Below are 25,197 nucleotides of genomic sequence, written 5' to 3'. Positions count from 1 at the left end.
AATTTTGCAGATTTTTAACATCTTGTGTGCAGAATTTTTAATTTTGGGGGGGCAGAATTCCCTCCGGTTTATATAGATTTAGTCAGGAATTACAAGATAAGAGGATGTTGCTTTGCCATCTCTCTCTGCCTGTCATGTTTGACAATTTGAGACTCTACCTATTGAATCATACTGATGTTCTCTATAACTTTAGCAGCCAGAATTTCAAATGAGGTTAATCTGTGGTTGAAGACCATGGTTTAAAGATAAACACAAAGAAAACAGAAGCCTTGTAAATAGGGAATGTGGAAGAAGAGCTATAGTTTGAAGTTGCAAGAGAGAAGCTGAAGCAGAAGAAAGAATTTTGTATACTTGGGAAGTACACTTAGTGCCATCAGAGGGAGATCTGGAGAACTGAAAATAAGAAAACAATGTGCACGGATGACAGTGAAAAAGATGACAGGAATACTGCAGGACAGATAGTTAAGTAACAAACTGAAAGGAAAAGTGTGTACTGCATGTGTCTGTCCCTGCCTACTCTATGGTTTTGAAATGGTGAGTCTTACGGAGATGGAAAAAAAGATGCAGGTAGTAGAAAACAATATTTTCAGTAGAATGGCAGGCAAGCAGAGGGTAGATGAGTGTGCATGAAAGAAATTAGGGAGATGATGAATTGGCTGGAAAGTGCACATTTGAGGTGGCCTGGACATGTGATAAGAATGAGAGAAGAACAATCAGCAAAGAAAGCATGGAAGGAAGAGCACAGGAAAAAAAGGACAGAAGATCGAAGATACAGTGGAAGATACAATGGTAAGAGAAGTTTGAAGGTAAAAGGACTGGAACTTCAACACCTATGGATTCATGTCATGAACAGGAAGACGTGGTGAAGAATCCTGGGCACCTCAAACCCCATGTAAATGGGGAAAAGGAGTCAAGAAGTGAAGTTAAGGAATTTTCAACAAATAGCACAGGGATGAATATTAGGAAAGTTTGTAAATATTAAGAATACCAGAAAATATTTAAAAATGGATTAAAAAAATAAATGGGAGCAGTCTGGTGCTCCTGGAGTGCTAGGGGACTAAAACACTAAACATGTAAAAATGGTACTCTCTGCTTTTTCAAAAGCAGAAGGTAGTAGTGGCAATGCTTCAATAAACTAACTCAAAACAAAAGAAGAAATCAAACTTAAAAGGGAATGGGCCTCTCATGTATATGGAATGTCTTACAGTCCCTGAAACAAAAGGGTGTTTATACTACTAAGCAAGCAAGTGCAAGGGAATGTGAAAGTATCAAAACTGATCCAGAGGACGGGTGAGTTTTGGTGCAGGGATGTGTAGAAGGTTACAATATGTAACATCAGTGCCCCAAATGAGGATAGCTCATTGGTTACTATTTTTGGAATGATTACAACAGTTCAGAATTAATGGGTAATAGCTGCAGATGACTTTAACTGTTTTCTTCACCTCAAGTCAGGTAGATTACCAGTTAGGTGAGAAGCGCTGTGTAAAAAAGCTCAAATACTGGAGTCAACATATATAGATATCTGAGGTTCCTATCCTCTAATGGGAAGGACTTCACTTTTTTACTCTGAAATTGCAAAAATATATAAAAATTAGATCTATCCTAGTATAGCAAACCTTTTTACATGAAATTTTCGGTGTTAGAATGGTATTAAATCATATCTCGCACCATGCATCTATCTTCATGAAAATGGAGTCTAATTCAGGAATAAGAGACAGAAGTTTGAGATTTAGTAATATATTGTTAAAAGACAAGGCTTTGTGAATAATATAGAAAACCATGTTGATTATTATATTGAAGATAATCCCTTACAGGAAATATTCCCAGAAACTAGTTGGGGGCGGCCTTTAAAGCAGTAATGAGGGGATGTATTATCTCATGTAATTGTCATGGTGGAAAAAAAGACAAAAGAACTGGAAGACTTGGAGAAACAAATTTACAGTTTGAAGAAGCAATATTATTTGACTATTAACACAGACTTGCTTAGACATTGACAACAAAAAGCATTAGAAGCACTGATGGGGTGGGGAGGGAACAGACAGCTCTCTTACTTGCTGAACAAAGGTTTTTTTTAAAAGGGAAACAAATCTAGCAAATTACAAGCCAGACTGATTTCTGACAGAAAACCCAGAACAGCTGTACCCTTTGTTAAGGACAAAGGTGGAATACTCCAAAAAACAAACAAAGGGATTAACAGAATATTTCAGAAAGATCTATACTAGCAAATATGTAAAAATGGAAGAATTAAGAACTAGTATATTTAAAAGGCCTGGGCTTTCATATAATGAGTAGTAGATGGCCCAACAACACAATCTCATTACTAAAATCAGAGAAAAGTCCTGCACCAAATGGATCCACTCTGAATTCTATAAAATATTTAAAAACACAGATATCTCCATTGTTAGCTAATGTATTTCAGCCTTCTTGGGTAATAGAGTGATCAATAAATAACTTCTATCAAACGTACAGTTTTGATACCTAAACCGTATGAGGAATTATCAGATCCAGCATCATATAGGCTCATCTCTTTAATAAATATAGATAGTAAGATTTAAACTAAACTACTAGCATCCAGATTAGAGACAATAATGCCTAAATTAGTGCACCAAAGCCAAGCTGGCTTTCTAAAAGGAAGAAGCTCCTTAACATAAAAAAACTCCTACTTATGCTACAGGATTCTAAGAGCGGTAATAAAAACTGCATTTTTAGCTACAGATGCAGAAGAGACTTGACTTAGAAGAATGCCCATTTTTATTTAGAACACTATGGGGAACACTTTAATCCACTTCTGAAAGTAATCTACAAAATCCTAAAGCATATATTTGGGGAAATGTCTCAAAGACTGAGCTGATACTATTATACAGAGGAATAAGAAAAGGATGCTCCTTATAACCCTTACTAATTTGGTTTAATTATCAAACCATTAGCGAAAAAAATCAGAGACACTGAAGAAATTCAGAGAATAAGTGTATTAGGAATAGAAAACAAAATTTCACTTTATGCTAATGACCTTATGCTTTTTATACAAGATCTAAATAAAAGTTGGCCGATATTACAAGAAATAATTGAAGCCTTTCGTCTACATCCTGATTCCTGACCAGACTACTCTGAAACAGAGATACTGTGCCTCTGCATCAAAATATATTGATAAATTATAAATGCCCACTGAAGATAGTGGATAATACATTAATGCCTCAATATCTTATTTTAACACCTAAAGGGGGGAGCGGTTTAAATTAAATATTGAGGCATTAATGAAAATTATTTACAATTACCTAGAAAGGAGGGCATTATTACCTAGTTGCGTAGTTGAATTCATATACTTAAAATGAATAACCTGCCATATCCTTTTTCCATGATTCCCTTTACACCTCCCAAAAAGTCTTCAAGAAATTTTAAAAAGTTATTCAAATATTTGTGATCAAATCAAAAACCAAGAATCAAAATGGAATAGCTGGAATGTCCAGTTGAGATGAGAGGCCCGGCACTACCAGACTTGAAGAGAGATTATACGGTGGCACAAATTAGACCAGTATTGGAATGAATTGCTAATAGAGCGAATCCATCATGGATACAGATAGAGCAGAAACTGGTGAAGCTGATTTTGTTATAAAATTGTGTGCTGGATTCATATCCCAAAATTCCAGCACCCATGAAATATCACCTGAAACTTAAAAGTGCACTTAATTGGGTGTATCTGAGGCACTTGACCAGACCAAGAAAAGCAGAACTCTGTACTATCAATAATAATAATTAATAATAAAAAAGGTGTTTTCAAATCCAGGCTGAGTAAGAGTTTTTTAGTTGTTGGGGTAAATCTTTCTGATCAGTGGAAGAATTTTATTTAGAGATGGACAACCCTTAAAACACATGTAGCTGCTACACTAGAAATACTGAAATCATTGAGAGGCTTTGATATAGATACTGTAATCCTATACTTATAGGATAGTCACAAAGATTATACATGGAGTATAATATATTTAATTCCCCCTCCCCTTCTTAGCTTTTGTCTCTGTTCTTTTGAGACTGCTTTCCCACACTCCCCCAGAAGACAAAGTTAATATGAATGGTTACGTATATGTACTGTGTGTGATCGTGCGCACATGCACTATAAGTCTGTGTTTAAATAATTTTGAAAAAGGAAATGTTAATGATTAACAAAATATGGTAAATATACAATATTCTGCTTAATATTGTTAATTCAGTATTGAGACATGTAACTACAGTTACATTGTTTTGACACAATGTCTTTTTGTTAATGACCCAAATTATGAATGAATAAAATATCCTCCCCTCCTCTGCAAAAAAGTGTAAGCAAGCTGTCCTTGTTCTTATTCTTTTCCCTAGTGAGGAGACAAATTGCCAGGCAAAACCCAAAAAGTCAGTAAGCTCTAAATAGCTACTTGGGATAATCTTTTAAGAGAGTTGCTATTATAATGTTTTACAGAAAATGTGGATGTTACTATAGCATATTAAAAGATGCCCGGATTTAAAACCAAAGCAACTTCCTTCTTTTCTTTTTCTCAACCCCCTACTTATCGCTGCAGGGTCTGAGTGCATATTCTTTAGTCAAACATTTACAAACATATGCTTTAAAACAAGCAGCCAAAATTTATTGTGTGCCATATTTTCAGATGACTGCACTATGTAGAAAATGCCTTTAGTGTTGGAATCTATATTATTATAGTTAAAATGGGGGAGCTGAGTTTTTGTACCACTGTCATCCTTAACGTATTTTGTCACAGCAAATGTTTGACATGCTTACTGTATTTGTTAGTAGACCTGTTTTACCATTCCTACAGGGCCTTTTATTTTAAAAAGTGAAAATTAAAAATAAGAATGACCTGAGAACACTCTTATCTGTTACCTTAAGATTGATGTTTTTGTACTTTCCATTGTTTGTTTGATATTCTTTTTGAAAAGTGAAAATTAAATCATTCTCCAGTTATTGGTTTACAGTGTTTGTGAAAAAGTAGTTTATGTATTGAATGCTGTAAGTGCCATGATTGCCTTCTGTTTTTCTTAGTACCGAAGCTTATCAATGTCAGCAAGAATGTATACAGCTCTAAGAATGTTTCAGCTAGCTGCCTGCCGCAGAGCAGTAAGACTGACTTACTAAGGTGTCATATTAAGCTGTCACATTGTTTCATAAAAAGAAAAGGAGTACTTGTGGCACCTTAGAGACTAAGGTGCCACAAGTACTCCTTTTCTTTTTGCGAATACAGACTAACACGGCTGCTACTCTGAAACCTGTGATTATTTCATAGCAAATGCTTGTTTTTATACAGATATTTAGAATATGGACAACAGTTCCCATCTAAATATAAAAACTTTCTGATTGCTATCTTATTTAGAATCAAAATTTACTTATTCTATTTATCTTTGGGGGGAAATGTCCGTAAATAGTAAAACTGAGTGGGGTTACTTTGCCTATTTGGTAAATATTAGCTGTAACACATTGCTTCTCTTTATTAAAAACAAAATAGTATTTATGTGGTCAAATGCCTTACACATTACAATTTTTTGTTTGAAAATTGAGTTGGAAAATAAACAACTTAATTGTTCCAGCTCACTTTGTCTTCAAGTTCCCTTTAAAATACTTGATCTCAAGAAACTGGAGTGTAAACAGTTTCACTTTTGATTTAACTTGAGCTTAAATGGTCAATGAGAAGATGACTTCATAATATTTTATACTTTTCTGTACATGTAATGTGTATTTATTTATTGCTTTTTATGGTGGTTATGTCAGTTTTCACAATGGAGAGAGGTAAATAGTGGGGTCTCCCAAAGATCTGTACTGAAACCTGAGCTGTTTAACATATTCATAAATTATCTGGAAAAGGGATGAGGTGGCAAAATGTGAAGAGGATACAAAATTTTTCAAAATAGTTAAATCCAAAGCAGCTGTAAATAATTACAAAGGAATCTCACTACACTGGGAGACTGGTGACAAAATGACAGATATTCAGTGCTGATCAGTACAGAATAATGCACATTGGAAAACAATCCAACTGTACATACAAAATGATAGGATCTAAATTAACTTATCATTCAAGAAAGAGATCTTGGCGTTATCACGGATAGTTCTCTGAAAATATCTGCTCGATGTGCTGCAGCAATCAAAAAAGCGAACAATTTTAGGAACCATTAGGTAAGGGATAGATAACAAAACCAAAAATATCATAATGCTGCTGTATAAATTCATGTTGGGCCCCCACCTTAAATGCTGTGTGCAGTTCTGGTTGCCTTATCTCAAAAAAGGATGCATTAGAATTGGAAAAGGTACAGAGAAGAGCAATGAAAATGATTAGGGATATGGTATAGTTTCCATATGAGGAGAGATTAAAAAGACTGGGACTGTTCAGATTAAAAAAGAGATGGCTAAGAGGGATATGAGAGAGGTCTGTGAAATCATGAACAGTATGGAGAAAGTGAATAAGGAAGTGTTGTTTATCCCTTCACATAACACATGACCAGAGTTTGCCCAATACAATAGACGGCAGTTTTAAAACATAAGGAGGAACTTCCCGTGGCAACAAGTTCCACAGGTTGACTGTGCATTGTGTGATGTTGTGAAGGCCAAAAGTCTAAATGGGTTCAAAAAAGAATTGGACCTATCCTCCATGATCTTATCTATCAATGGCTATTAGCCAAGATGGTCAGTGACATAACCCCAGGCTCCAGGTGTCCCTTAGCATCTGACTACAGGAATTTGCTACTGGACAACTCAGAATTGACCTGTTCTGTTCATTCGTTCTGAAGCCTCTGTCACTGGCTTCTGTCAGACAGCGTTCTGGGCTGGATGGACCATTGGTCGGACCGAACATGGCTGTTCTTATGGCTCAAGGAAGAGAGGGTGATTTAAATTATAACCTAGGAAGAATACATAATATCGAGTAACAGGGGTAGCCGTGTTAGTCTGGATCTGTAAAAGCAGCAAAGAGTTCTGTGGCACCTTATAGACTATCAGACGTATTGGAGCATAAGTTTTCATGGGTATTCACCCACAAAAGCTTATACTCCAATATGTCTGTTAGTCTATAAGGCATAATAATACCAGAAGGCCAAAGGGATTTTCACAATCCAAGTAATTTTCTTTTCCCAATGGCCATATCTTATGCTTTTATTGCTTGGAAGCACTAGGATTTAGTTGTTAAATATTTTTAAATAAGTGTCAAATCTCACATGGAGAGTTCTCGAAACAGAATCTATATCTGCTGTGAGCCTTTTTGTTTTTGAAAGCACAGAACTGCTGAACATGTAATATTTGTTACTTCTTCTGCCTGACTTTTGCATGCCATAGTACTAAACAGTCTTAGATCACCTGGGTGCCAGGCTTGAGGCAAAGCCCAATTCCGTCAGTTAGGGTTTTTCCATAGGTTTCAGAGTAGCAGCCCTGTTAGTCTGTATTTGCAAAAAGAAAAGGAGTACTTGTGGCACCTTAGAGACCAACAAATTTATTAGAGCATAAGCTTTCGTGAGCTACAGCTCACTTCATCGGATGCATTTGGTGGAAAAATCTCCCCTCTGTTTTTTCCACCAAATGCATCCGATGAAGTGAGCTGTAGCTCACGAAAGCTTATGCTCTAATAAATTTGTTGGTCTCTAAGGTTTTTCCATAGTTTTCAGTGGTTTTTTTGTTGGGCCTATGCTTAACCAAGGAAGAACAGCAAGATTATGCTGTATATTAATTACATGTAATTGTTACAATTCAAAGGGTCTCCTTTATTGAAAACATTCAACAACTCCAAATTTAGAGTTTTTAAAAGGATGCATAGTTTAGATAATGTGCAAAGAATATAATGCTCTGATTTGACTTGGCGTTGAGTATACATGAAATATTTCCTAATGTTTTGCGTCTCCAACAATTTCTGCTAATGTCCATCAGTCATTTAAAAGAGAAGCTCTTGACAAGTGGTATAATGTTGCTTTTAAATGGCTGAATTTACACTAATTTGGGAATACTTATCTTTTAAAAACATGTATTCTTGTTTTAGTTACAAATGACACTTTCATATCTCATCTCAAGCCATTTTAAAATTTAGAAAATAATAAAGCCTGTAAAAGGTTTAATGTTCCAATTTTTGGAAGACAAATGCATCTGCTTTATTTTATTGCCTTCAAAAAGGCTGATAAACTTTTTGGCATTCTTTTTCTATAGGAGATTTTTGGCTTATTTTAGTAATTTTTGTGATATCCGGTGCGATATGAAAGTTTGGTATGGAGTGTTATGAAATAATCCATTTTAATTTTAAGATGCATTTTGAAGCTGGGAACCATTGTCCTAAATATTTAGTGCTCTGCTCATAAGAACTTTATTTTTTCATACTTATTTACATACATTGTTCATCTGTTAGCTTTTTCTTTTTCATGATTAATTTTAATACCTCAGCATTTTTATCTAATTTAACATTTTCATATTTTTAAAGGTCCCCAGGTGCATCCAATTTTTCAACTTTACCAAAGATCTCTCCATCTCTATCAAATAATTATAACAACATCAACAACAGAAAGTAAGCAACATATCTTAAGAACTTTTTTATTTAATTGAAATCTCCCAAATATGATTTGGAAAATGACACCTTGGTTTTTTTACTTTTTAAGTTAGGGAATTAGTTTTGTTTTGACAGTGCTCAGATTGTAATTCCTTTATTATTGGTCAGTACTTCTTAGTGCAGGTGCTGTATAAGCATGATATCAAGAAGTGAAACTCTGTTAAAGATGCTTGTGTAACTAATTATATATATATATATATATATATATATATATATATATATATATATATATATGTATGTATTGTTCAACAGATAAGAGACTAAAAAGAACATTGAGCGCTGCAAGAAAGCGACTTAAACTCTAAAGGAAGTCTTATCTTGTGAAATACATTTTAAAAAATGTATTGCTGTATATGAGAGAAACTAATAAATTAAAGGAAATTTTAAAGTGAAGGGAGGCAGTCTTCCCCCCTCCCCCCCCCCCATCTCTGTTGATTGTATTTGAGTGGACAACAACGCACACTGGTTTGAGACCACTGCAATATGAAGACATAATGGTCAGGTGAGACTGATTTGTAGTCCTTGAGTTAACATTGATAGTCTGTCTACCTACTGTTGTGCCTTGGTGTTAGAAATCTGAGATCATTGTGTGAAAAGGATTGTTGTGTTTGGATTTTGTAACAATAGATGCTCAGTGAAAAGACAGACTTTTTATCTGTCTTTAAATTTTATTTGCTTTTGTTTTAGATTTCAAATTTCAACTTCCATACATTTTGTTTAGGAACTGGTATATTTAATATGACAAAATTCTAAAAGAGCTTTTGCTGTCAAGTGGCAGACTTAGTCTCTAATCCTTTCATTGTAAAGTATGTATACTGTAAAAAGCCAGTAGTTAAATGGAAATTTCATTTCACTGCTTTTTACAGCCTTACCCAGTAGTAAAACAGCTTTCAAATGCCTGAAGCTAGAAGACACCTATCTTGAAGACAAACTGAAGAGGCTTATTAAATCTTTCCATTCAGACTTCATTTAAAATATTTTTTCCAAATGTGTGTGCTATGAATAAGTGTTAACTTAAATGTTAACTTAATTTCTTAAAGGTAACATTAAATATTTTATATAACATCTTCCAGTTTAAATTGTGTATTTTGAGAAGTAATTTTTCATATGGAGTAAAGTGTCACTTGTGCTTCTACTGATTGTGAGTAACCTCATTCTCTCACTGTTTAACAGCGAGAGTGGATGTACTTAACGGCAGTCTGTTGTACTGTGAGTGTGAATATTTGTAGTATTTGCCAAGAAAAAGTTTGCCTTTTATGGGTGTATGTAGAGTACATAATGCTGGATCTGAGTTTCAAGTAGAAAAATAATTCCTCCTCCTCCATTGTTTGAAAATCAGGATTATAATACCTAAAGCAACAAACTAACAAGATCATTATTTCCTGTGGGAGATCCTGTTTTAAATCTAATTTATGCATTTTCAGTTTCATATCATCACCAGGAAGGGGTGTAGGTTGTATTTTAAAAGACACTTATGGAGCCTGTTTCTAGTGCTTGCCACTTTCTACAACAATTTTCCTCAGGCTGATATTATTCATATTTGTTTGAAGCCACAGTGTGAATTTTGTGGGAACTTTGGGTAAAATTCTGTTCAATTTATTTTTCTGAACTTTTCTGAGGCTTTTCTTATGGAAAACAAAGTAAAATGAATAACTCAAACTGCTTATTTTAGAACTTCAGACATTCCATGGAATTGGTCCTCAGTGTGATTCACAATAGACATATTTAAAATTTGATTTAGAAATTAGTGTCCCAGGTGTTTGAAAATATAGGTACAAACCTTTTTGAGTAACCAGGTATCCATAACTATTTCTGGAGAGCTGTGTATTGAAATAAAAACTGTTTTCTTTTATTCATTTACATAAATGCATATTTATTTCAATAGGCAATCAGAATATTGAACATATGAAAATATCTGCTCAATGTGCAGCAGCACTCAAAAAAGCTAACAGAATGAGCAATTGGAACATTGCACATTTGGACAACACGCATAGTACAGTTCACAAAGAATCGGATTTGAAATGTGAAATTATTATATATAATATATATATTATATTATATTTATATAATAAATAATATATATTATATTATAATATAATTATTATTATAATTTCAGTGTGAAATTATTCAGGTTTTGTTTTTGTTTTTCAAACCAAGTAAACTTCTTGGGAAAAATACTTATTAATGCAATGATATGGTTAAATTTAATTGAACAGAAATCATAAAGATAGCTATTTTCACAAAAGCAGAAAATATTCCAAAATGTATACATCATAAAGAAAAGCATTTATCAGTATACCCAGTAATATAAAATATATATTTTAAGATGAACCAATTAATTACTAAGTGAGCCAGATCTGTCACTATCCCGATTTTTGTACCTGTAACATTAAATTAATAGTTTTGTAGCTTCAGATGTAAATCATAATATTTGACTGCACTGTATGTAATTGTATTACACTCTTAAGGGCTGAGATCAGCGTGTGTGCACCTCCCCATTTTCCCTTGCCTCCTCCAAATGTCGATTTCCCTGAGGAAACTCTCCCTCTGCCTAGTTGTGCAGCTGGCTGCTGCATTTGGAGCAAACACACATTTCAGGGTCTCTTGCACTGCTGTCACATGCTTTGGAGGACTGTAGAAATTGCAGGATTCTATGGTGCTTCTGCAGTTCCAAGTAGGTATTGGATGCCCTGGCTCAAAAGAAATCCCCGAAATTTGCTTTGAAGATGGCAGCAGCCAATGAGTAACCAAATGGAGAAGAAAATAAACAAGAGACAATGGATATTGACTGAAAGAGTAATGTCATTAGCTTTTGGCACCAAAACTTGACCAACTTACATGGCTAGTCATAATAAACTATTTTAGCTGCAATAAGATTGTTTGACCATAGAGGGATGTAATTTACAAGGCAAAAATTCAACATGTGTTAGTCTGTTTTAGAAACCTGTGTAGTTGAGAAAGTGTTCTGATAGATACTAGAGCCTCAATTCTGCAAATATTTAAGCGAGTTTAACTTTTCATACATGAGTTGTCAATAGAAATTATGCACATAAGTCTTAATAGGACCAACGCCTTAATTTGTAAATTAGTGTGTTTACCATTAGCCTGAGCTTTAACCATGCAAATGATAGAATATTATACTAAGGATCCCCAGGAGTTAATCTTTGGTATACTTTTCAATGGTATACTTTTCAATTTATTGATCCTCTTGAAATGATAGCATTATAGGAGGATTGTCATATTATACTCTAGTGGTGATTTTAAAAGAATGGAAATGGCTAAATTTAGGTCTTAATTTTTATAATTTTAAGTTGTAATGTGAAATAGTGAATATATGTTTCATGTGTTGCTTAGTGTCAGGTACTTTTTGAAATATGTTTAGGTTCCTTGAAAAATAGGAATAAGAGAATAGATAACTAGGAGGTGTAGTTTTCACTTGTGAGAACAGCTTCAGATCTAGCCAAGAAAGTCCTCTCCAGCTAGTCAGTTGTTTCCTATCACTACCTCTTCTCCTTGTGCTGCCACCTTGATGTGGTGGAGAAGCTTGCATATACTTAAGATCTTGAGAGATGCTGTCTGAAGTCCTGTACTCTTGGTAGGGTCACCCAGGGAAGTAAGGTGAGATTGCAGTAAGATTGTGCTGTAGTTGCACACTCAAAGAAGGATCTTCAAACAGACTTTAATTGCTTCTCTGAAGCTTACCAAAGCCTAGGGCTAACTCTGAACATCAGCAAAATAAAACTTCACCACCAGACAGTCCCCGGTCAATCATCAGACCCAACAAGGAAGATCTGTATCGACAAAGAAGAAATTGAAAATGTAGAATACTTTGCCTGTCTTGGCAGCCATCTCTCACGGAGGGCAGACATAGATGTCAAAATGCAGCACAGAATTTGCAGTGCCAGCTTTACCTTTGGCAGACTGTCTTGACGGTTGTTCAACAATCACAACATCAGAACACATACTAAACTGTTAGTTTACAAAGCGGTGGTAATCCCAACTCTCCAAGGCTATGAGACTTAGGTATCCTACAGAAAACACCTGAAAAACCTGGACTGTCAGCACCAGTCCTTTCTATGGAAGAGCCTCAACATAAAGTGGGAGAATCGTCTCATTAATGTCAGTGTCCTCACTAAAAAAGAAAAGGAGTACTTGTGGCATGTTAGAGACTAACAAAATTTATTTGAGCATAAGCTTTCGTGAGCTACAGCTCACTTCATGCTCAAATAAATTTTGTTAGTCTCTAAGGTGCCACAAGTACTCCTTTTCTTTTTGCGAATACAGACTAACACAGCTGCTACTCTGAAAAGTGTCCTTACTGAGGCCAACATCTTCAGTGTTGAGGCCCTGATTATCCAACACCGGCTGAGGAGGATCGGGCACTGTGTGCGCATGCCTGATGTATAACTGCTGTATGCCCAGCTCGCCAAAGGAGAAAGAAACAACGAGGCCAAAAGAAATGCTTTAAAGACACCCTCAAGATAAACATAAAGAGAAATGGCATTGACACCGCACAGTGGGAGACAGCAGCCCAGGATAGGGATAACTGGCAAAGACTTGTCAGAAAGGGAATGTCCACTTTGGAGGAAAATCACCTTCCCTGGTCGCAGAAAAATGCCAGAAAAGGAAAGACAACAGTCGCTCAGCAATTTTGGCCCAACCCTGTCTTCCAACACCACCTGCAACGTCTGCCAATGAGCCTGTGTCAAGAATCGGACTCTTCAGTCACCAAAGGACCCATGAAAAACAAAACCTTAAGAGATCCTTCTCAACCTCGAGGGATCGTCAATGATCACTTCCTACTTGTCAGGAGTCTATAGGGTGCTGGTAGTTTTGTTCAAAATCTCCGCAGACATATCAAAGAGACAATAGGTGTAGAAAATGAAGCGTTTTACCCATAGAAATGGTTTGTTCAAGTTAAATTTGAGATACATAGGAGAATGGTATTGAGAAGATGCTTGTTGAAAGCCTAAATAGAAATGTGGAGCTGACTTTGCTGTTAATCCTGCTTTAGGCTTAGAGTATACTCCAGTCTTTTATTATTCTGATACTAAAACCTGAAAAGGAAAGAGGTCCTTACAATCCTGGCTTAGCTCCCCCTTGTGGATGCTTATCATGCTGCTGTAATAGGCCCAATGGTTCGATCCCAGAGTCTAGTCACTATTTCAAGCTCAGAGCTTCCAGATACTCTCAAATGCATGCACACACCCTTAGCTCTGGGACTCTTCAGTGTAACTGCCTTGGCCCCAAAACTAGTGCTGACCCTCCTAATCCTCCCAAGTAGCAATTGCATGTTCCTCAGTGTTCCATTAAAGTTGTGGGTGCTCTAGATTACTATTTCATCCACTGGAAATCGTGACAGTTAAAATAAGGGACACACAGGCTTTGAAAAGGAATTTGTAAACCAATCACACTTTACTCATAGACACAGCACAAGAAATATAGAGATCTATGGAAAAATAATAAAAATAACAAAACCCTGTCTCCAGTGTCCTTACCCTTTTGAGAGCTCTCTGTGGATGTTGGTCAGTCCTTTCAGGGGCCCGGAACCCTCCTCTCCTCCATCTATATTGCCTAGTCTTGCCTTTTTGTTCTAGCCAGTGAGAGAGCACCTTCTAAGGGCAGAACTTGTCCTTTTATGAAGATCCAGACTCCTCTCTGAGGTTCTCCCATCAGCAACTTCATGTCTATCCTCAGGTGATTTGTTGCTTAGTCACAGCCCACCTGAAGTCCAGACTGGGAAAACAGGTTCCCCTGGCCTGCAGCCCTTGCATTATTCTATGGTACTTCCACTTGAGTGGAAGAACAACGCCTTTTGATGGCTCTCCATTGTTAACCCTCTGCTAGTGAACCCACAGAGTCTCTGCTAACCTCTCCTGGAATCCCCGTTCAATATGGAAGTTATATTCTTGTAGTCTGTTGCAACTTCATATGGCAAAGTAGATATCACAAGAAACTTCATGGTTCCCAAGTGTACACAGCATACAGCTCAAGAAGTAAAGGAATTTACTTTCACCAAGTTCCCAGTGTCTTCTGCAGCTTATTGGCTGCAATAATGGTTGTAAAAGAGACTTTCCCACACCTGTTGCCAGACTGTTTTATTAAATCAGGCAGCACAGGCATTGCACCAATTACAGGAGTGCTTCCACCATTGGGAAATGAGAATCATTGAGCAAAATTGACCTGGGGCGGGGGGAGGAGGAGCAGCCACAGTCTCTAAACCACTAGAACATACCTCTCTTTTGTGGGCCAGAATTGAGAACAGAAATAGATTCCCTTTGGACAAGTAAATTAGGACAGATGCATTTCCCTCACAACAGCTCAGCATTGATAGCTTACCTGAATTTGTGTGTATTTCATCTTTGGAATACTTTCATTTTATTTTACAGGAATATTTACCACATATTTTCGGTAGTGTGTACCACAAAATACAAAAGGCTATGTATCACCTCTGTGTGACGCTCATGTTAAAACAAAAAAATCAGATTTATTTTCATCTGATTAATTAGTTACAAAATAGTGTAATCCAGAGACAATGTTGCATACGTTTTAGTCTGTGCAAACACTGATATTTACATCTATAAGATTCCTGGCTATTTTAATGCTACTTATACTGTTAATATTATGACCCCTGTGTATGCATTATGCCTCAGATCAATGCAAGGTTCTTTCCCTTAGTGTCGATCTCTAAGGGACTGAAGAGCTTTTTTAGAAATATGAGATATACTTGATTCTTGCATGTGTGTCTTTGAGGAAGGAGAGATTCTTGTTTTTTTTTTCTTTGTAATGTTCAAGAGAGCAGACTGTTTTAAAATTGGTTTTCTTCATCAGTAGTGAAGTCTTTTGGATTAACTCAGCAAAACTGCTGAATTAAAATAGATACATGTACGGAGGAGGACTGAAAGTGGGTGTTCATCTTGTAATCATTTAAATTGAGTATACTGAATACAAGTTTTAAGGGATATTTTTTAAATTGAAAAATTCCCAGGGTACATCATAAACCACCGTCACCCACTTGTATTTTTAAGATTATAAGGATTAATTTGTTGCACTGCAAGTTCTTTCCTTGTCATGCTTTTTCTTAGCAAGTGACCTTCAAAATCTTGTTCAGGTGTATTCTAATATGAAATATTTGAGGTTTATAGAAATGCTCTTGAATCTTATCTAAAGTTATAAATATTTCATATGATTAATAACTAAAAACAGTTTAAGAAATTTTAATCTTTTATGTGGATTTTTAAATTTTTTTTCTATATGTAAGATAAAACTTGCTGTTTTACTGGGCTCTTTTTTACCCTTCTAATTTTCTAAAATATGCTTATTTTACTGTGGGAGAGGGGGGTTATATTTAGTATTCTGTCATGGTAATAAATTACCTTTAACTTAGTTATTATATAGTCTCCTCCAGTTTCACTCGATAGGTACATGATAGAGCTTTATGAAATTGGAATGTACTTGCTAGAAGGCATTTTGTGCATTCCTTATTACTCCAGTTTTTTTCCCACATTTGAATGCTGGATTGTGCTGTCCTAGCAGTGAAAATATAAATAGAGTTTCTAATGCATCAGGCCAGTGATGTCACCGTGGCCTTGGAAATCTCAGTTCTCACCTGTAATCAAAGCACAACTCTTCATTCCAGTTTCTACTGTCCTTACTCTCTTACAGTAGCAGAATGCAGAAAGGATATATATGAGATGGTTTATTGCTGGTGGTGGTGCCTAAAGTCTGAGTGTGTTAAATTTGATGGAGCAATGAAGAATGGAGTGAGCTGTGAAGCTGCTCCTGTAAATCAAGGGTAGAGAGATACAAGAGTCTGTTTTGGTGGTTTCAGTGCATGAAAATGTTTGGTTGCTTGCAGGGAAAGAACTTCTTTTTCTTTTTGACTGAGATTTAAGATTGATAAGTTCCAAAGTTAAATGCTTCTAAGAAGATATCTATTTAACAATAGTTACTTTTAATTTTAGGTAACTTATTTGATATTTACCAAAAATACTTGGAGTATTAAAGCATTACAGTTCATGTGGCTACATTGTGAAAAATGTTTTGTTTTCTTACAGTGTGAAAAATTCAAACTATTGCCTCCCATCATACACTGCTTATAAGAACTATGATTATTCAGAGCCAGGAAGACACAATGAGCAGCCTGGCCTCTGTGGCCTGAGTAACTTGGGAAATACGTGTTTCATGAACTCGGCAATTCAGGTAGGTGCTTCAGAGTAAAGTGAGGCTGGCTTGTTACTTGGTGATTTAGTATTTTCGTATTTTGCATTGAGACACTTGGTTACTGGCAGAACACTATAAAATTTGAGAAAATAGCAGATTGTTATGTGGGGAAATCTAGTTTTTATATCTACTGTTTCTCCATACATTGCACTTTACACATGGAGCCAGTTTCAGAGGTAAACCTTACTAGGATCCTAAGTAACCCAAGTGATCTCTTGAATAGGATTCTGTACTCTCCTCTGTTGCTTGGTACTTCATGAAAAGCACAAGGTGCAGAAGGAAACATACAAATTCTAATTTGAGAAAATTATTTGCCTTCCTTATCAAGTATAGGTGAACTTTTACACCTTTAACTCTTCAACCCTAAAAAGCACAACTACTGACCTTACAGACACAGAGAGAAATGAGAGCACACAAGAACAATCAGAGAAAAAGATCAGAGAAATGCAGAGTTGGTGCAGCCAGAAACACAAACTGAGGGAAAAAATAAGGTGTGGGAAGAAAAGGCAGATAATTGTGGGCTAGATAGAATGGTGACTCACGTAATCTTTTCTTCCCCACTATTCCCCACTAATAGTTGTGGGAAGCACAAGTTTGGATCAGCATAACCAAAATATAGTATTTTTTAGCTCCATTGGCTGGCTGGCTGACTAGCTAATAATACTAATACAAATAGAACAAAATGCGTGGCACTTACAATCCTGACAACAGGTGAGCTAAACAGGTGCTGTTATCTTAATCTTATACATGAGAAAACTGAGACAGTTTAAATGACTTGCCCAAAGTCAGAGAGTTATTTCCAGATTTGTGATTTGACCTTCAATTCTCTGCTCAGACTCCACTATACTACTCTTCTCATAAATAAAATAAACTTGGTAGTTAGTTATGAAACTTTTTAAAATGGAGGGGAAGAGCTGCTTTGTGGGAGGCTGTGGCTCTACCTGTGTGTGTGTGCAGTTTCTATACAAACTTAGAAATGCCCATACTAGGTGATTCTTCTTTCTGTACTCCCACCAAATATGTACCTTCCTAGATATTTCCTTGCACTGTTGGCACTCCACTTGGGTTACTTTTACCTCTCATGCACCTGAAATTTTGGAGAACAGGGGAGAGAACAATGACATCAACATAAAATAATCTTAGATAGAATTAAGTAAACTAGGAGCTAACTGAAATTTTGCCATACATGCCAATCCCCCTCCACCTCCCCAAACACGTTATTACACTTACCCACAGCGCTTACAATCAGTATAATCTGAATGTTTTTTTCCTATGAATGACTGGAAAGTGGCTATTGAAGTAGAGTAGCCTTGCTTTTCAGACATTTCCTATCATATTTCATGAGACCTCTAATGTGAGCATCTGGGAGTGACTATTTTTGATCTGGTAGGTCTAGAATCAGATATTCAAATTTGTATTTCAGGTAACTTAGTTGTTTTATGAATCAATTTGTAAAACAAGATATATGTTTGCTTCTGCTGACTTACAAGATACTATTGTATGTATTAATCAGAAGATAGCTGTATCTTTGATCTTATTGAGTACTTGTTTATTTCTTTTCTTGGGGGATGGGTGGAGGACTCCTTTGTTCCTGTGCAAGAAGTGCAAGGATTTTCCCTCAGTCCTACTTCGCAGCCATCCTTCCTGAGGAGAACTAGATGGAACTCTGCATAGCCTGTCAATGCCTCATTATAATCAGATGTGAAAAATGATTGAGCATTGTGAGCCACACCCCTCCACTCCCAGGAGGTGAGCATGTTGCTTTCATGGTGCTTTCACCCTCTGCTGGGCCAGAGATCAATTAACAGGAAATATAACCCAGATCTCCCTTCTGGCGGGACAGTGCACTACCCCAGATGACCTCTTATTGAAGACAACACTTTTATGTTGCCTCAAAGGCATTTATTTTAGTCTCTTGTTACAGTGTTGGCATGAGTTGAACTGTTTCACTGGAAAAGGTTAGCTTTAGAGTTTGTACTCATGCAATTAAAGCTTCTGGTGAATTTCTCTTGAGGATATTGATGTCTTTCAACTTGGCTGGAATAATTTAGGAATCTGTGTTCTTTTGAACATGGGAATAAAAGCTTGAGAGTCAGACAATGAACTGACATCGATTGGATTATTTTAACCTTTTATTCCCTTCTAGATAATTATCCTGTTGTTTCTGAGTGAATAGGGTAATGTGTCGGGAAACTTCGGGGAATATATTAGCTGCCAAAGGAATGGGAGCTGATCTACTTCTAGCTCTGAGAAGTAATAAAAATTTAGCAAGACTAGTATTTTTTGTGATTTGTGGTAGAAATAAGCCCAAATATTAGTAAAACTGTAACCCTACTAAGACATTGGCTTGGTCTACACTATGGAGTTAGGTCCATGTAAGGCAGCTTAGGTCGACCTAATTATGTCCGTGTCTACACTACAGCCTTGCTTTCACTGATGTAAGTGCCCTAATACAGCGACGACATAATTCTATTTCTATGAGAGAGGCTTATGTCGGTGTAATTAAGGCAACATGGTGTACCTGTAGAGACTGGGGGTTGCTTACATGGGCTGTTGGCTGTCATTTTTGTCAGGTTCACAGACTAATTACTGCAGTGGCTGTAAGTCTACCTAACCTAGGTCAGTTTGTTTGTAGTGTAGATGTTCCTATACTCTTACACCTGTTACCTACTTTAACAATATCTACCATTTTAACTACTTAAGTGCTAGTATGTGTCCATTAAATTATTCTAGATTAGTCTATATGAAAATTTATTTTGCTGATCATTTCTAATGAAAACTTAAAATAGATAGGAGCAAAATCTCTCCATATTTTTGTTTTTCTCTTAAAACTTTTTAGATAGATCTTTCTACTTTCCTCCCCTGTTTAAAAACAAAAAAATAAACCTTTTGTAAAAGAACATAATCTGATGTAGACATCTGAAGACGAACACTGTGTAGCTTGAAAGCTCTGCCCTTCCACCAGCAAAGTTGGTCCAGTAAAAGATATTACCTCTTCCACCTTGTTTGTCTCATGTCCTGGGACCAGCATGACTATAACAACACTGTGATCAATAGACAGACTGATTTTTGGGGAACGATACAAAGCTATTTAGCTTTGTTTTAGGAAGTAAGGAAGGAGAGTGGTGATTGGGAGGTAGTCAGTATGAAGGTTTGGCCTGTCTCTTGCTATTGTGTAATGCCTAAAGTTACTGGATACGAATGTTTTGATAAAAATAAAAGATTAAAAGAAAATAAGTAGTTAAAATGGTTTCCTTTTTAAACTTATTTTGTTTGTATCTTTTATATTTATAAAAGCATTCCCATATAGTAACTTTAGGCATATACACAATCTTAGGCAAAAAGACTAAAAATAAAAAATGAGAATAATATAATATGCAATATAGATATTACTTGTAGCCTTTTTTATTTGTAGATCTAAAATTACTCTACTGTTGATTATATTTTGGTCTTTCCCTCTTCTTTGCAAACTGTATCCTTAGACCCTCAATCCTAATAATCTTTTAAAATCACATGGTTGCTTATGGATGTAAATGAGCTACTTGCCAAAGCATGTGCAGCCCTGTGGAGGTATTGAATATAGTGTGTATTGGTAACTAGAATTTTCAAACAGGTTAGTTTCTGCTACAGTCACAACCTCTTTAAACGTTCCCCAAGAAGATGGAGACCCAAGAAAGCAGTAGCAAGTTTTTAAATGGCAGTATTTATTAGCAATTAACTTGATTTTTTTTAAATTCTGCCTTTGTTTATTGATAATGCCACAGCATTGAAAGAGTTAATGATAGACCTGTTTAATTGAAATGTATCAAATATTACAAGATCCCAGAAAACAAGGCTTTAGTAAACAGCACCCTAATTTCAATAAGAAATATATCAATAAGCAAACTTGGGCAATTAAGTTCACAAAATACAAATCTAACAAAATAAATAACAATTGATGTACTGGTAAAAGGTCAGGATGCGTAGAACACTTTTGGAGCGAATTCCTTCCGACTTGAAACTCAATGGGCAGAAATTGAAATTCATAAATTTATTTTTAATGAGTTCCCAAGACTCTTGCTGAATGTGAAGTAAACAAAAATGCAGATAAGTGAAGTTACTCTTGATATACTCTACTTCAATCTTGTCTCTCAATGAAAGATGCAACAATTTTAGCCTGTTATCACACCGATAGTGCAGTGAAATGCAGTGCAAAACCATTTTTTTTTTTTTTTTTTAAATTTATATGCCAGTCTGTCTTTAGTGTGATCTTACTACTGGTCTGTAAGATTGGGAAAGACTACCTTAGTCCATTTCTCCAGTGGAATTGTTTAAAGCAGAGGAAGTTATAAATAGGGCCCTACCAAATTCATGGTCCATTTTGGTCAATTTCACATGCATGGGATTTTAAAAATTGTAAATTTCATTATTTCAGGTATTTAAATCTGAAATTTCACAGTATTGTAATTGTAGGGGTCCTGAGCAAAAAAAGGTGTCCTGCAGGGTCACAAAGTTATTGTAGGGGGATTGCGGTTCTGCTACTCTTACTTCTATGCTTCAGAGTTGCTCCAGGTCTTCAGTTAATGGCCACACTGACAAATCTCCATTCAGAGCAGTAACCCTGAAGGCAAGATTGAGAGCCTTGTTGTTCTTTTCAGAGCTCTAAGAACACCCTAGTGACTTGTGGTGAGACTACTAAATAGAAGACAAAAGGTAGAAGATTTGGGATTTAACATGTTTGGGATGGATGTTTTAAAAAACTCGCAGACAATCCTACAGTTGTAAAAAGATGGAGAGAAAAGTGAGATCTTATTTATTTCTTTTGATTATCAGTTCAGTTAACTACTATTGCTTAACTGGATCAGGAGCTGAGAGACTCTAGATGAAGCCTTCCCCTAAAAGTTCTGTTCATATGTTAATCAAAGCGTTTGGAAAGTGCATGCTTGGAGGGAAGGTTTCCTCACTGATTTAGAACAGAATTAAAACTATAAGGTAAGTAGAGCCCCAGTTCTCTACAGTTATGTAAGCAAGCCAATAATGTGACTCTTGTTTAGAATTTTTGTGATTTTTTTTTTATCTGAGATTGAGCATTCCCTCAGAATACATAGTCTTTCATGTAGGCATTGTTTCTTACCAGGCAAATTAGGAGGGATCTATTACGCATGATGTGTCTAGTTCATTGCACATCTGTGAGAAATCTTGCTTTAAGGAGTTGGATTTTGTGGATACTCTGCGTAACATTATGTATTGGGTCTGGATTTTTCCCTTATGGAGCCAAAGAGGAAATATTATCCCCACTTAATTGTCTACAAAGAAGTAAGTAAAAGACTTTATTTGGATTTGGTACTGATTTGGTTTGGTTTGACTGTTCGTCATCATTGACCACAACCAATTGATGAGCCAAAATAAGCAAAATCTACCAGAACACTAATGGTGATCTAGGTTATGTCCCAAAAACTAAATGAATGCTTTACTTCAGTTTTCAATAAGGAGGCAACGTAGAACATTGGGGCAAAGGCAGGACACCTAATGGGAAAAGAGTGCATAGAAATGGAAATTACCACATTCAAGGTAGAAGCAAAACTCAAAAAGTTTAATGCACTCAAATCAGGGCTGGATAATCTCAATCCTAAAATACTGAAACAAATGGCACAAGAAATTGCAAGTTCAGTAGTGAGCATTTTTAATAAATATATCAAATTGGATGTACCATATGACTGAAGAAGAGCAAGAATAGTAAGTATATTTAAGGGGAAATGCAGTAGATCGAATCTGTCTGGACTTTAGTATAGCACTTGATATGGTTAAACATTATTATTAGTTATTAGTTATTATTATTATTATTACTATTAGTTATTATTATTAGAAATTATTAGTTAAACTAGAGAATATGGGGTTCAGGATTGAAATTCTAATGTGGTTAAGGAAGTGGCTAACAGGGAGACGTGGGTTTTCCTGAAAGGAGAATTCTCCAGCTGGTAGGGGTTAGTATCAAGTGGAGTACTCCTGGGGCCGGTTTTGTTCAACATTTTATCAATGATCTGGATGATGGGATTAATTGCGCCCTCAGATGACACTAAGCAGATGACATTAAACTGGGGGGAGAGGTAGATACGCTGGAGGGTAGGGATAAGGTCCAAAGTGACCTACACAAATTGAAGGATTGGGAAAAAAGAAATCTGATGAGGTTCAACAAGGACAAGTGCAGAGTCCTGCACTTAGGACGGAAGAATCCCATGCACCGCTACAGGCTGGGGGCTGACTGGCTAAGCAGCAGTTCTGCAGAAAAGGACCTCGGGATTACAGTGGACTAGAAGCTGGATATAAGTCGACAGTGTGCCCTCATTGCCAACGGCATATTGGGCTGTATTAGTAGGAGCATTGCCAGCAGATGGAGGGAAGTGATTATTCCCCTCTATTTAGCACTGGTCTCCCCCCCCCCCCCCCACACACACACACAGAAGAATGTGGACAAATTGGAGAGAGTCCAGCAGAGGGCAATAAAAATTATTAGGGGGCTGGGGTACATGACTTACGAGGAACTGGGGTTATTTAGTCTGCAGAAGAGAAGAGTAAGGGGGGATTTGACAGCAGCCTTCAACTACCTGAAGGGGGTTCCAAAGAGGATGGAGCTAGGCTGTTCTCAGTGGTGGCAGATGACAGAACAAGGAGCAATAGTCTCAAGTTGCAGTGGGGGAGGTCTAGCTTGGATATTAGGAAACACTGTTTCACTAAGAGATGGTGAAGCATTGGAATGGGTCACCTAGGGAGGTGGTGAAATGTCTATCCTTAGAGGTTTTTAAGGCCTGGGTTGACAAAGCCTTGGCTGAGGTGATTTAGTTGGTGTTGGTCCTGCTTTGAGCAGGGGATTTGACTAGATGACCTCCTGAGGTCTCTTCCATCCCTAATATTCTATGATTCTACTAGTGGAGTTCCTCAAATATTGGTCTTGGAACAGATCTTGTTTAATAATTTCATTAGTAACCTTGGCACAAAAAGGAGTGTGCCAATGAAGTGAGAACATAAGAATGGCCATGCTGGGTCAGACCAAAGGTCCATCCAGCCCAGTATCCTGTCTGCCAACAGTGGCCAATGCCAGGTGCCCCCGAGGGAATGAACCTAATGGGTAATGATCTAGTGATTTCTCTCCTGCCATCTATCTCGACCCTCTGACAAACAGAGGCTAGAGACACCATTCCTTACCCATCCTGGCTAATAGCCATTAATGGACTTAACCTCCATGAATTTATCTAGTTCTCTTTTAAACCCTGTTATAGTCCTGTGCTGATGATGCAAAGCTGGGAAGTATTGTCAATACAGAGGAGGATTGGAATATTATACAGGAAGAATTGAATGACCTTGAGGCATGGAGTCAAATAAATTTGGATGAAATTTAACAGTACTTAAGAACCTAATAACCAAAATTTCAGCTATAAACTGAGGCTCATTTCTTGAAAGCAATGGAGGAGAAAGACATGAACTGTAGGAAGACTGAGTCATGAATGTGAAATGGCTGTGGAAAAGGTAAATGCAGTACTAGGATGTGTCAGATGAGATATTTCCGGTAGAGGTAGGGAAGTATTAATGCCACTGTACAAGGCATCGATAAGACCTCATTTGGAATACTGTGTGCAATTCTGATCACCATGTTCAAGAAAAATGAATTCAAAACTGGAACAGGTGCAGAGAAGGGCAACTAGGATGATCAGAAGAACTGAAAAGTCTATATGAGAGAAGACTAAAAGGGTGATAAATTACCAGGGATCCTAGAAATCCTTTTGCCATAGAAAAACACAGAATTTGCATTTTTACAGAGAATTTTTAGATTTAACGTTTTGTGGAAAAATAAAAACCTATATTAACTAAATTTTACTGAAAGTATCAGTGTCACTTATTCAATTTGCACAATCTCCCTCTCATGGTTGATTTTTGATTGCACTTTAAATTTACATAACTAAACATAAACCAATAAACTGCTTCAGCGTATAGAGGTTACTCAACAGCATTTAGGGGTTTGTGTTTTAATGCATCTCAAATTTCACTTCAGCCTCCAGACGTGAATAATTAAAGTTGCGAAAAGATGCTGACAACTTTTAAAAATCGCCCCTAAAGACTGTGTCACTGAGTTTGACAAGGACAAATTTCACGTTGATGTAATGTGCTGTTCTGTACTGGATGCAACAAGGCTGGAGATCATTTGAAGGCAGACAATTGTAGAACACATGGAAAGCACTAAATAAAACTGAATGAAAAAAAAAGTAAAGGAAGAGGCTGAAACAGCAGGCCCATCAACTCCAGTAAAGAAACAACGTGACTGGATCATTCTAGCATTTTACAACAGCATGAAACGGTCACTTTAAGATTTTGTTTGAATGTGTGTAAAAGACATTCTTCTGCATAAAATTTATTTACCCGTTGTCAGATTTTTTTGAGCAAGCAC

At 36.5% G+C, this 25,197-nt stretch overlaps 1 protein-coding gene across 1 annotated transcript in view; it reads left to right on the top strand.

The window, feature by feature from the left end:
* USP15 (ubiquitin specific peptidase 15) overlaps window positions 1–25,197 on the top strand; it is a 124,104-nt gene that overhangs the window by 54,506 nt on the left and 44,401 nt on the right. The window contains 2 exon segments of the mRNA XM_038396941.2: window positions 8,430–8,513; window positions 16,613–16,757. Of these exon segments, the coding sequence (XP_038252869.1) occupies window positions 8,430–8,513; window positions 16,613–16,757 (229 nt within the window).

Source organism: Dermochelys coriacea, chromosome 1, assembly GCF_009764565.3.
Source record: "Dermochelys coriacea isolate rDerCor1 chromosome 1, rDerCor1.pri.v4, whole genome shotgun sequence".
NCBI lineage: Eukaryota > Metazoa > Chordata > Testudines > Dermochelyidae > Dermochelys > Dermochelys coriacea.
This window is presented reverse-complemented; position numbering and strand designations above follow the sequence as displayed.